At 30.4% G+C, this 13,913-nt stretch overlaps 2 protein-coding genes across 3 annotated transcripts in view; one reads left to right on the top strand and one right to left on the bottom strand.

Moving 5' to 3' along the window:
- LOC102601188 (uncharacterized) overlaps positions 1-3,526 on the bottom strand; it is a 29,180-nt gene extending 25,654 nt beyond the window's left edge. The window contains exon 1 of one of the 2 annotated variants that reach the window (XM_006338121.2): positions 3,508-3,526. The gene's annotated coding sequence lies outside the window, so the exon portion shown is untranslated. The remainder of the gene's footprint in view (positions 1-3,507) is intronic. The other variant, XM_006338120.2, reaches the window with a different exon arrangement.
- Positions 2,874-12,182, top strand: LOC102600849 (NAD(P)H-quinone oxidoreductase subunit L, chloroplastic). The gene is made up of 4 exons (XM_006338119.2): positions 2,874-3,100; positions 3,190-3,303; positions 4,071-4,165; positions 11,874-12,182. The coding sequence occupies exons 1-4, from the start codon at positions 2,912-2,914 to the stop codon at positions 12,025-12,027; spliced, it is 552 nt and encodes a 183-aa protein (XP_006338181.1). The 5' UTR covers positions 2,874-2,911; the 3' UTR covers positions 12,028-12,182.
- The last annotated feature ends 1,731 nt before the right edge of the window (positions 12,183-13,913 follow it).

Below are 13,913 nucleotides of genomic sequence, written 5' to 3'. Positions count from 1 at the left end.
TTAGAGGCTTGCAGACTAGTGTGTGGGGTTTACAACTACGTTATGGTCATGCTGGCCTAGTTTGTTGGTTTGCTGAAGCTTGTTAGTTGTGTGATGCATTGTCTTGTTATATACATGCTTTCAGTTTTGGTATAGAGATCATGGTGGCCTTGACGGCCCAATCAGGACTTCTGTGCTAGTTGACAATTTCTTTATATGAACTCTTGGGAGTAGCTGTTTCTTTTGTAGATCTGTTGACAGGGGCCTTGCCGGCCGAGGGCTTAGTTTAAGCCGAGATATACTTGTTTGTTTTCTTAAATGCATGTGACTGTCATGCGCTAGTAGCAAATGGTTCAGCAGGATCGGCTCGGGCCTGAGTTTTGGCCTTAGGAGCCAGTTGCGCCCTTTGAGTTTGGGGCGTGACAAAAAGGGTCAAAATTACCCTCGAACTATTCAAAATAGCTCATATATACCCTTTATTTATGTTTGGGATCAAAACTACTCTTGTCATCTATGTTTTAGACCACAAATACCCTTAAAACATTATATTTGTCATATGTGCGGCGGACATGGCAGTCCACCTAGGCAGACCAACATGGTAAAAATCACTTCCTCTAAATTATGTTGTTCTTCCTTGTTAAAGTGAAGGGCATATATGCTCTAGTTTTTGGATGACATGGGCACCAATGTCCCAAAAGTATGACGGAGGGTATCTGCATACCATTTACAATAGTTTGGGGGTATATTTGTCCATTTTCCCTTTTTAGTTTGAAGATTGATATTTGAAGATTTAAGTTGAAATCCCAAAACAATGAACTCGATCCTTCAACACGCAATTACAACCTCAAACAAACTTCAACACACTTTGAAATTGGAGTTCCAAAGTCCGAACAACAACTCAAACAAGAATAATGTGAAAGAATTATATTTGATTTCCTTTTTGTGATAGGGATGAATAGGAAGAACAACAATATTGAGAGGAAAGTATTTTTGCAATGTTGAATTGTCTGGATGGACTGTCATGTCAGCTCTAATGGCAAAGATAACGTTTTAGGGGTATTTGTGGTCCAAAGCATAGACAGCAAGGGTAGTTTTGATCTCAAACATAATTAAAGGGTATAGGCGGAATGACCTGGGAGACCCATGTACTTGGCTCCGCTTGTAAGTTGCACCCTTCTACTTATCAATTTGTCAACTAAACCTCTAAACTCATCAGAGCTCAATATTTTAAACCCCTTTGACCATTGACCGAACTTATTTGGCATTGATAATGTTGATTTGGAAATTTACGTGATTACACGCGTTTGACAGCGAGTAAATAAGATATTTTACATTAAAAATATTTAAATAATAATAATAATTATCAATTTTTTTTAAAATAAATTAAAAACCCATTTTCCTCAACCATCCCTTTCCCACCCCACCCTTCTCTCCTCTGTCCCCAGCCCCCCTTCTCTCTTCTTCTTCTTGGAATTTCATCCACCACACCCACTCTCCCCCTCTTCATTCTCTCCTTCATCCACTTTCTTCTCAACCCACACTTCTTTTTCACTACAAATCAGTCGCCCACCCTAACCACTTACACTCTATTTAGATCATTGTTACCCATTGTATTGTATTGTATTTTATCGTTACCATACCTACAATGTTTGTTTTGATTGTTACTTAAAATGTATTGTATTGTATTGTTAAATTTCGTTGTTACGTAACAATGAAAACCCCCATTTTATGGAACAACCGATTTGGTGTGTTACCATTGTTACTTAATTTCTTTTTTCAATTATATCATGGCATAATATTTCATAATATTTTTTTACCCTTTACCATATATTATTTAATTCTAGTCAGACCTCCTACCCTATAATAGTTAAGGATATTTTAGTAAAATTATAAATTACAATACAGTACGATACAGTCAAACCAAACAATAAAAATGTTATTAAACAACAACAAACAATACAGTCTAGCCAAACATTGTATCTACCATACAGTATAGTACAATAGAGTACAATACAATACAATACAATACAATACAGTACATTATGAAACAATGGGTAACAATTATCCAAACAGAGTGTTAGTCTAAAAGTCTTTTAGATTTTAGCTTTTTAGCCTAAAAGTATTGAGATTATTATTTGTTCTTTTAGGCTTCAAAAAAGAGGTCTAAGTATGGATTAACACGAAGGATAATGGTGGATATTGAAAAATTAAAACTCCATTGATAAGTTAGAGAAAGCTTGAAAAATAACAAATGGGTCTTGTGAATTTGTGAAATTGATTCAAAATTATGATTGAGATTAGTTGGATTTGTGGTGGTGAACTTGTATTTGAATTTTCAAGTCAAATGGGAAAAAATCTCATCTATTTGACATGAATTTAGTGTTCAATTTGGAATAAATATGAAGAACATGCATATTTGGGATATATATATATATTTTTTATTTTTTTTAAATGCTTATCTAAAATTTCTAAAAATTACAAAAGTGACTTAATTGATTTTTTTTAATTTTTAACATGTAATTTCGTCATTAAAAATGACATGAAATTCCACGTGTAAGCAATTGTACTTCACACACACTAGTCAGATGAAAAAAGGGTTCAAAATATTACGTTTTGATGAGTTAAGGGGTTCAGCTGATAAATTGATAAGTAGGAGGGTCCAACTTACAAACGGAGCCAAGTACAGGGGTCTCCCAGGTCATTCCGCCAAGAGTATATATGAGCTATTTCGAATAGTTCAAGGGTAATTTTGACCTTTTTCATATAAAAAAAAGATTAAAAATTGAAACTTTAATAGAATCTATTATAATATTTGATAAAATATATTTAAGAAAAAAGAATTATTGAAAATGTTAGATAGAAAATGAAAAAAAAAAAAGAAATTTAAGGCATGTATGGTCCTTATTTGTGAAGTTCCGCTGTAGGAGATAAGATGAGCAGCTCCTTTGTTCCTAAGGCTTTGCCTTGTCTTCCTCGCAAAGTTGAGAAACCACATAACAGAAGTTACTCTTCTTTTAAGATAGAGGCATCAAAATTAGGCATCAATTTGAAGGCTATTCAAATTCAAAGCAATTCAAAATCCTCATTGGCTATTCAAATTGGAACACTAGTTTTATCCACTGTAATAATTACTGCGTAATTATTTTCAACTTTCATATATATATTGCTATTTCTTAATGTATATATAAGAATTTCATAATATATGTATAGGTATGTAGTGCTGAACCGGTATTGGCAGTGACAGGAGTAAATAATGAAGAAGACTTGGTTTCGGTGTTGATCCAATTAGCCATTTCTGCATTCTTCTACTTCCTTGTTTGCCCAGTAAGTCCATATATCCATTTTATTGTGCTTTTTGTTATTACTCCAATTAATCATATATTTATAATATGAATTTTCTTGATACAAGATTTTTTATAACACAATCCATATATAATTTTAAGAAATACTATATAATAATCGAGCAATTAACAATGGCTTTGATATCTTTGATAGATTTAAATAACATACGGTGTAGGATTTGTGTACCTTTGATTGTTGCAGTAGAATGAAATTCACGAACCGAATAATTTGCTCCAAATACTTCTTTATATCACTAGGAAACAAAGATAATGATTCACAAACTAAATATCCTTTTGTTGGATGTCTTGATTGATGTCAATAATTCAAGAAGATTTCACAGCTATTATTTTTCTTTTCTTTTGTGTTCTTCTTTTTCTTACTTCTAAGGAGCATCCCCGAAAAACACTTAAATATCTTTTATCAGAAAATAACTTCGGGTCAGGTCAGATTGGATCAGATGAGCGATCCACGACCCAAAACCTACGACTTCCGTTAAAACCTCAATTTATGTGTCACAATTCAAATCTGAAGAGATAAATAATTTAACTTTCATAATATATTCGGGCATGAAATTTTACCTTTTGAGAATAAAATTTATAATTTGAATTACCTAAAAATTACTATAAATCAAAAAAATTAATAATACAACATGTTTAAAAGATATTTTTATAAAAATAATGACTAAAAAAGATTGATTTAATTCCCAAAATCTAAAAGTATGATGGTGTTTTATGTGAGTTCCATTGCAGCCCATCATAATGAGCTGGCTTAGGAAAAGGTGGTACAAGAGGGACCTATTGGAGATGTATTTGCAGTTCATGTTTGTCTTCATTTTCTTTCCCGGGTAAGTCCTACTTCTATCAATTAGTATCATTTACTATTTTTAATGTACATAGGTAAACTAGAAAATTAATAATCTATATATTCGATGATAAATCTTTTATTTGTTTTACTATTTTTAATTCTAGATCTACCGATACAAATTTGAAAAAATTATTTATATACGCATCTTATTTTATCATAATCTCTAAAATTCCTTACAATTTAAAAAAAAAAAAAATTCCTTCTCGGATACATCACTTTCTTCTCGTTGATACATCTCTTTCCCTCTCGGATACATCCCTCCCCTATGTATTCGGATCTTATCCCCTCTTGGATACATCCCTCCTCTATGTATCCGAATGTCCTATTCCCTTTCCGATACATTCCCCTCTTTGATACATCTTTGGCCTATGTATCCGAAAGTCCGTAATCGAAATTCATAAGTTTTAAGGGACTTTTGTAATTTGAAAAAGAGTGAGGAAATAATGTAACTACTCTTAACACTAAGGAATTTATATATAAAAAAAATTAATTAAAGAGATCGACTCTATCCGTGTAAATCCAAAATCCTAATTTGATGGGTAATAATTTTTTACTCTTTTTATTTTTAGTTGAATCAGTAAAAATCATAATTATAAAGAAACAATCCAATCTAATTCGACCAAAATCCATATGCGAAACTGATTATACTGAAATAATTATGTTACTCTTGTTTAGAGTTTTGTTATATAAAGGGAATATCATGTTATCAATCATATTTGCCGCTAAGTATAAAAATATATCTTTTCCTCATTTGAAAATATTAAAGTTATTTCATTATATTTTCAATTAGAGATCTTGAAATTGCACTTGATTAGAGTCTGTTTGGAATTGTTGTTTGTAGATCAAAAACATTTATTTTGGGGGAAAAAAATATTTTTTTCTAAAAAGATAAGATGTTTGACAAATCAATAATACTATTTTTAAATGGAGCAGAAACAGTTTTTTTGGTGTTGGGAATAAACTAAAAATTTATGTTTTTAAGAAAAGTAGGAGCAAAAAATAATTTTTTTCAAGACCAAAATATCATTTTATATTTACATATTTACCAATTTAATTTAATAAAAATGAAAATGTCATTAAATTTTTTATAATAGATATATAAAATAGTTTCTCTCTATAAAATAATTTTAATATTAAAAGTACATTGATATTTGTCTCCTTTTTTTTGTAATTTAACTCTTAAAGACACTTTTAAAAAAAGATTAGTCAAACACAATTTGCTTATCAAAAACATTTTTCAAATGAATTATCTAAACAGAAAGTGCTTTTTTTTCAAAAGCACTTTTATGAAAAATTATTTTTAAAAAGTGTTTTTAAAAATATGTAGTTTTTAGGACAAAAAGGCTCTAAAGACATTCCATATTTCTTTTTTACATTATATCATCTACTTTAATATAAGTACCCAGTGAGAAATAAAAATATAAAATCAAGTCATCAATATATAATTTGGTTCATAACATGGAATACAAATGGTTAAAGGAATGACAATTGATAAATTAATTTTAAAAATCATTTTGAAGCAATATTTTGTTGAAAGGAAAACCACCACTCAGCTACAAGAATCACATAAAATTATTTCAATGCGGAAGATTAAATAGCATTTAATTTTTTATTTTAATCATACAAAATAATTAGTTCATGTCCAAGTAATTCTTTGATAGCTTATTTAATCATACAAAATTGGTACAAGCCTAAATAGAATAATGGTAAGCACTCCTTTCATAGGTTTCGGATTCGAGCTTCCTGGTATGGAGTCGTCTTTATCAGGAAGCGTTTTACTATCCAATGTAAAAGTTTTCGATATGAATTATAATTTAATCAAATTCCGATACGAATACTATAGCAGGAAACAAAAAAATCTACCTTCTATATTAGATAAAATTGTAATTACAATTGTTTTATAAAAATTTGCTATTTTCTTCAATTAATTACAAATCAGTTTCTACAAATTTATTAAAGATAAATTCGATTTGGCTTTCAGATTTACGACCACAATAAACTTGAGTTTTTTTTCAAATTTTTCTTTCATATTTTGAACACATTAGAACTATTCAAAAAAGTTTTTAATCTCATTTTTTGTCTATTTATATGTCTGAATCATTCGAAAAAATAGGCTTTTAAAAGTTTTTATCTATTTTTTTAAAATGCTCTATAATGAATTTGATCATTTCCAATGAGTAGATTATATTACAATAAATTTATTATAAATAAATGTAGTGTATTACATTCTAAATATATAACATTTTTATTTTTAAGAGACTAAGAAATAATAATTTGGGACGGTAGAGTAGTTTTGTGAACTCCTATGTAATACTGAATTAACACTCTTATTGTTTAGAAAAAATTAATATGAATTTACTTGATTTAAATAATCACATCACTACAAGAAATCAGAGCTTTTGTGACGACTTTCTGTAGCAACTTATCTTATCGTCACAAAATAAGATGAATCAGTGGCGACAAATAAATGTTGCCCCAAAATGTATAATTTAGCGGCGATCTTTGAAATCGCCAAAGATAACAGATTAGTGGCGACCTAATCACAATCGCCACAAATAATCCTACTAAAATATGCCTGAAAAACTAATTGGCCGCGATGAAGAAATTGTCGCTATAAAATGTCTTTTGGCTGCGACTTCATCACCACTATAGAGGATTTGGTGGCAACTTGGTAGTCTCCACTAATTCTATTGTTTTTATAAAGATTTTGGATGTAAGTTCAAAGTTTATTACTAATGTGTTTGGTTCATTATTTGTACTAAATGTTTCAACTACGTGATACAAAGTTTGTTTAATAAAAATAGTAGTGGACCTTATTATAAATTTTAAAATTATCTATTTATAGGATAAGTAAATTTTAAATAATAATAATTTATGAATGACAATTAAAACTCATTTATCTATATAGACAGTAAAAAATAAGATAGAAGTGAAACTTAAATATATACATACATGAACATAAACCCATCAAATAAAAAAAATATAAAAATATCTTTCCTCATACCAAACACACATGTACATCTTTGATTTAGTGAATGTAAAATAAAAAGAGATTGGTTTATAGCCATTTGGATACGGATAAATACAATATGAGGTTTATATTGAACAAAATTGTCGTGCAAACTCTTGCCAAATAATGGCAGACATCAAATATAATCTACCTTTGAATGAATTGTAGGACATAAATTTCATACATTTGTGTATGTGTATAAATTATAATATAATATATTATTTTTATAGAAGTTAAATTTGAAAAAAGTGAATGAAGTTAAAAATAAAATAAAAATGTGAGACAAGACAAAGTTCATTAGATGGTAAGCACCCCTCACTTTCAATCTTAAGGTTGTGAGTTCGAGTTTCCAAGGAAGTATAATGTGTGGATGATATACAGAAAAGAGGCTAGAATTAGGATTAAAAAGTGAAGAGGTAGTCAAGTAGTCAAGTGCCCACTCAAGAGACCATCGCAAAAGTAATCGACTGGTCTCTAAAGCGGGTAGGCCTTAGGTTGCCTCTACCGCTAAAGCGGTCTGGGGACGCTTAAGCGCCTACCGCTAAGGCAGTCCAGATGTTGCTTAAGCGGTTAGACACTAGATGTCCTACCACCGCTAAAGTTGTTTGGAGGCTGCTAAAGCAATTGCACTAGTAGCTTTGCTATCAACCAAAAGATAAGGTGGAATCTTTTCCGAACCAAACTTGGCATTTCGAAGCTAATCGCACTAACATGATTCTCATCCAAGAACATTTACCAAGAATTTTGACCGAAGTCAAATATTTGCCAAACTTCCAAAAACTTCTCGCCTAACGGCAAAGGTCTCAGGACCCAAACCAACTATTCCACTAGCCCAAAATGGGCCTTTTAGAGCTAATATATAAAACTGACAGAAAACTCATATGACATCAGATTCTTCGATTGTTGATCAAAATAAACTTTTTCAACTTAAAAGCTTCCAATAAAGAAAAACACACTCAAGACTTTCCTAACAACCTCAGAAAGCATGCTTTCCATTCCAACACACCAGAAACACTGCACAGAAACTACATACAGGGACAAAACAAAAAAATGCACATAAAAGCAAATAAATGACTTACATGAACACCCCTTTAATAACAATGCAAGAATACTTAGATTATGACATAAAACATTCATAATTTGACCCCCAACCATAGAACAAGGGCCACAACCCTAGAAAAAGGGTGGTTGACATCTCAAAACTTGATTACGTTTTCAAACATATATGTTTCAATTAAGAAATAATGCTAGAATTAAAAGAAAAAAGATAACCCTAAGAAAAAAAATCCTTCTTGCATCTTTTCCATTCTTCACTAGGTTGATTTTGACTCATAAACGTATAAGAATAAATTTTATAGTAGGAAAATTAACTAAGAGGTTCCACTAAATTGGGTGGACAAAAACAAACTTTTTTGCCTTTTCTCAGCAGAGGAACTCTTTGCTGAGAATTATCAAATCAAGTAATGATCAAGAGTAATTAGCATATTTTAGAATAACATATAAACATGAACAAATAATTGTCAAAAGACGTATATATACATGTAGTTATCATCAATTAAGTTAACTAAATCAGATAAATATCGATTATTTCCCGAAACTAATAATAATAATAATAATAATAATAATTTATCCTTCCAATGTACAACTTAACAATATTGATGTAGTGTTTTAAGTTCGTGTATTCGATAATATGGGGTACATGAATAATAATATGCATGCTCTTTTTGTATATATTTTATTAAATTACGCGATACAAACATGATATGTAATCTTGTGTTAATAAGGATAGTGTTTTGTAATAATTGTGTTAGAAAATGTAATGTTTTGGGTCGTGGGTCGCCCATGTGGACCGATCCGCTCCAATCTGTTTTGTCCTATTCAATTTAATTAATTAATTAATTGGATAATTCTTTTAAAAGGATAAGATTACACTATAACTGTTCAACCTCCCCTTAAAAGACTCCTAGTGGGAATAACTTTTAAGAGACGTGAAACGTAAAAAGGAGTGGAGAGGAAAAAAGTGAGAAACAGGAGTAAAGAAACAGAGAAGTAAGATTCTTATACAAATTAATCAACACTCTAAGAAGACTCTTAGTTTGTGAACAAAGACCGATCTTTGTTTCCTTGAGATTCAAAGAGTGATCTGGAGCAATTTCTTTCGACAAAAAAAATCAACAACAAATATTTCCGCTGCAAGTTACAAGGTACACATCTTGTTGTTGTTTTTCCTTTCAAATTTCATCATTGGTATCATAGTCATCATTAATTATCCCATAATTCGCTACTTCACTGTACATTCATTGTATTGTTGATAAAAAATAAACTGTGACTATTTTTCCTTGAAAATCAGTGAACAGAAAAAATTGGAAGATGTTAAGTTTTTTTAACACTATTTGAATGTGGATTAATTATATGGTAAATAGGATTCAAAATCCTATTTGATTCTGACTCATATTGTAGATAGGATTCCTTGTCCTACAAAGAAAGAAATTTTGTAAAAAAAATATTGAAAAACGGCTTCTGTTTGTAGCAATCTGAAAATTGGTTGTACAATAATTTTGGTCAAAACTTATTATTTCATGAGCTGCTCATTTGTAGCTTTCCGAAAATATATTATAATTAAAAAAAATGGATTTAAAATGAGTGAGATATGAATTTTTGAAAGTTGGCTGTTTTTTTTTACTATTTTCTGAAAAAACTGCTTCTGTTTGTAGCGATCTGGAAATTGGGTGTACAGTTTTTTTGGTTCGAAAAATATTTTTTCATGATCTACTAGTTTGTAGCTTTCCGAAAATATATTATAATTGAAAAACATATTTAAAATGAGTAACTTGAATGACACTTTCATTAACCTCATCAAATTTCATGAAAAAGAATCTGAGGAAGACATAAACTCTTTTAGATCTTTTTCTCTTTTCCTTCGAATGGCCCTTTCTTAACAGATTCTATGTCGCCCTTGGAACACCAATCTGTATGTTTTCTCGCCCTCGAAAACATGTCTTACGGCGACGTGCTCTTCTACATTGTCCTTTTGCTCTTCGAGAACTCCCACTTGGAATAATTCAAATTTGTTCTTGTTCAGCCATGTCTGAAATAGAAACAAGGAAACAATATGAATGACTGAATCATTCAATGTGACAACATATGTTACTTTCATTTGTAGAAGACACAAAAAAACTATTTAAGGAACATAAAGACTAAACAAACAAACAAGACCAATAAAATCCTAAAAGGACACATTCTTTTTCCAAAAGAATAATCCTAAAAGAGCACAAAACTTCTTCTTTTTTCAAATAAACGTTTTTAATTTATTTTTTTTCAGCCCAACTTTAAAAATTCATACCTCACTCGTTTTAAATTGGTTTTTCTATTATAATATATTTTCGAAAAGCTACAAACGAGTAGATCATGAAAAAATATTTTTCGAACCAAAAAAACTGTACACCCAATTTTCAGATCGCTACAAACAGAAGCAGTTTTTTCGGAAAACAGTAAAAAAAACAGCCAACTTTCAAAAACATATCTCACTCATTTTAAATCTGTTTTTTTAATTATAATATATTTTCGGAAAGTTACAAACGAGCAGATCATGAAAATATAAGTTTCGACCAAAATTATTGTACAACCAATTTTCAGATTGCTACAAATAGAAGCATTTTTCAAATTTTTTTTACAAAATTTCTTTCTTTGTAGGACAAGGAATCCTATCTACAGTATGAGTCAGAATCAAAGGATTTTGAATCCTATTTACCATATAATTAATCCACATTCAAATAGTCTTAAAAAAACTTAACATCTTCCAATTTTTTCTATTCACTGATTTTAAAGGAAAAATAGTCACAGTTTATTTTTTATCAATAATATAGTGAATGTACATGAAAGTTGCGAATTATGGGATAATTAACAATGAATCTAATACCAATGAGGGAATTTTAAAGGAAAAACAACAACAAGATGTGTACTAACTTGTTGCGGAAATATTTGTTGTCGAAAGAAATTGCTCCAGATCACTCTTTGAATTTCAAAGAAACAAACATTGGTCTTTGTTCACAAACTAAGAATCTTTTTAGAGTGTTGATTGATTTGTGTAAAAAACTTACTTCTCTGTTTCTTTATTGATCGCTTGTTTTTCCTCTCCACTCTTTACGTTCCACGTCTCTTAAAAGTTACTCCCACTAGGAGTCTTGTAGTTAAGTTTGGTGAAACAAATTCATAGTTATGTGACCAAAAGGAGGGATCAAAAGGTATTTTGTAACATCTATGCCTTTATTATTATTGAGTTTGTATCTTTCATTCTTTGTTGTTGGTAATACCTATGATAAATCAAAGTTAACTTATTTGGAAGAAAAATACTATTCTCTCCGGCTCATTGTATGTGAGGTAGTTTAACTCGACGGAGTTTAAGAAAGAAATGAAGACTTTTAAAACTTGTAGTATAAAATGAATGATAGAAATTTGTGTGGTTATAAATAATTTTATTAAAGGTAAAATGAATATTTCAAAGTTAAATTGTTACTTAATATAGAAATGTGTCATTCTTTTTTGCGTTGACTAGAAAAGAAAAGTAAGTCATATAAATTGAGACAAAAGGGAGTAATATTTTCTTTATCATGTTTGGAATTTGATTATTAGTTGATTGACATATATATTGAGGAAGACAATTGTTTTGAAAAACTAGGATTCTTCTATGGGCACCATTTTTGAACTTCAGAAAGTTGCCAAGAGATCCATCAATGAAGTACCCATGGTCTACGCCACAAAATCCTTCTCAGATTAAGAATAACTACAAAAGATATCCATGGGCTACTGAAGAAGACTATGAAGTACTGTAAATATATCAAGTTACTTTGTATGATATATGCTTATTTATTATTGCATTGTAATACATTGTACTATCCATGCAACAAGTGCACAAGAAAAAGATAGTTATGTAAAGATGATGTGATCCTACAAGAAATGATTAATTTAACTTTTGTTAGGTTGTCTATATTCCATGCATTATACATGTATCAGATGATTGGCTAAACAATTTAAATGTCAAAAAACCCACTTCTATATCTCCATTAGTAGGGACAATGCATAACCTCTAGTTTTGTTTTAAAATATTCTAGTTTTGCAATGTTTACTGAAAGAATTGTGTGGGTGCAAATTAAGTTGAAAATTATGAAATTAAGTCGAAGGCAAGTGAATTAGGAAAAGATAGTCTTCCATATTTTAAGAGATGTGTTTGATAACGCTCAAATGTACGTTTTACGAATCAACATACACGTGATCGCTAGCAATAAAAATCCAATGAGAGGTTGAGTCGAATCTCACAAGGAATGATATAGGCTAGACTTCAAGTATGAGGTAAAATTATGCACTGATTTCTTGTAAGTTTGTAAAATCAATTGTTAACATAAATTCAAATTGGAGATATTTCAAAATACCAATTTAGAGTTTGATTAACAAATTATTAACACAATTAAAGGGTCAAAGAATTTTAACAAGCAAGAGATGCATCCTAGAAATGTGCATAGTTGAATGTCAATTTCAAACATGGATAATCGTGTAGTTAATCATCAATGGGTAGGTTAGGTCATCAAATAGCACAATAAGAATTTCTCAATCGTGAATCGGCTTTCAAGTGATTTCTTTCGAACCTCAACATGCGGGCTACACATAATCAATCTAAAACCTTAACATAGTTTCCTTTTTTAAGAAAGACTAGCAATTGAAATAAACCAACAGTCATTAATTAGCTCACCCACTCAATACAACTCTCTCAAGCAAGTATAGATATATAGATTAGAACTGAGTTTGCAATCCCAATTCATAAATGAAAATATGATCAACTAATTAAATTTTAGATTAACATAAAATTGAGCAATTACAAACACCCAAATTCAATCTATAATCCAACTACATTGCACACTCTCAGAATAAAAGGATTTAGCTACACATACTGAAAATAAAGAGAATTACACCAAAGAAGTTGTTGTTCATTTAGGGTGTGTTTGGTATGAATGAAAATGTTTTTCACGGAAAATGTTTTTTCTCGAAAACAAGTGGATTTCTGACTTATTTTCTCATGTTTGGTTGGTGAGTAAAAAATAATCTCCAGAATATATTTTTTAGTGTTTGGTTTATGACTGAAAAAACAATTTTTAAGAAAATATCTTTTATTTTTTACTAGAGCGTAGAAAATATTTTTTGGCTGGAAACTAACCTCAATAATCGATCTAGGACATGACCCCGACATGCGAACTAGAACACAACTCTGGCGACAGATCTGAAATACGATCCTAAGATCTGACCAGGACTTGACCCCAACTTTTGACACGAGACCCAACATTTGAATTGAGACCTGATATCCAATCCAGGACCTGACCCCGACACCCAAACTTGAACATGATCTATCAATTTCGATTTTGACTTCGACACCTGAATCGAGGCCTGATTTTCAAACTAGGATCTGACCCCGACAATAATCGATGTGATACCCAAGATTTAACTTTCAAATCGAAATTTCAACACCAACTTTTGAATCGGGATCCAATCTCACCCGACTCGGGACCTAACTATCAAACTTGAATCTAAATTATTATTTTTTTGAAAAAAACAAAAAATTGAGTTTCTTTCATGTGAGGGGGAGGGGGGCTGGTAGGGGGGGTAAAAAAATAAAAATATTTTTCAAAAACAAAGTTTTAATTTTATTTTTTTGGGGGGGAGACTAGTA

This window comes from Solanum tuberosum, unplaced genomic scaffold (genome assembly GCF_000226075.1).
Source record: "Solanum tuberosum cultivar DM 1-3 516 R44 unplaced genomic scaffold, SolTub_3.0 scf00003, whole genome shotgun sequence".
Classification (NCBI taxonomy): domain Eukaryota; kingdom Viridiplantae; phylum Streptophyta; class Magnoliopsida; order Solanales; family Solanaceae; genus Solanum; species Solanum tuberosum.
Note: the sequence above shows the minus strand (reverse complement) of the source record. Positions and strands in the feature narration are given on the sequence as shown.

Excerpts from the sequence above, each read along its gene's own strand:
- LOC102600849 (XM_006338119.2), top strand. The coding sequence starts at position 2,912 with ATGAGCAGCTCCTTTGTTCCTAAGGCTTTGCCTTGTCTTCCTCGCAAA. Across the intron at positions 3,101-3,189 it reads GAACACTAGTTTTATCCACT|GTATGTAGTGCTGAACCGGT; the intron begins GTAATAATTACT and ends ATATATGTATAG. Across the intron at positions 3,304-4,070 it reads TCTACTTCCTTGTTTGCCCA|CCCATCATAATGAGCTGGCT; the intron begins GTAAGTCCATAT and ends GTTCCATTGCAG.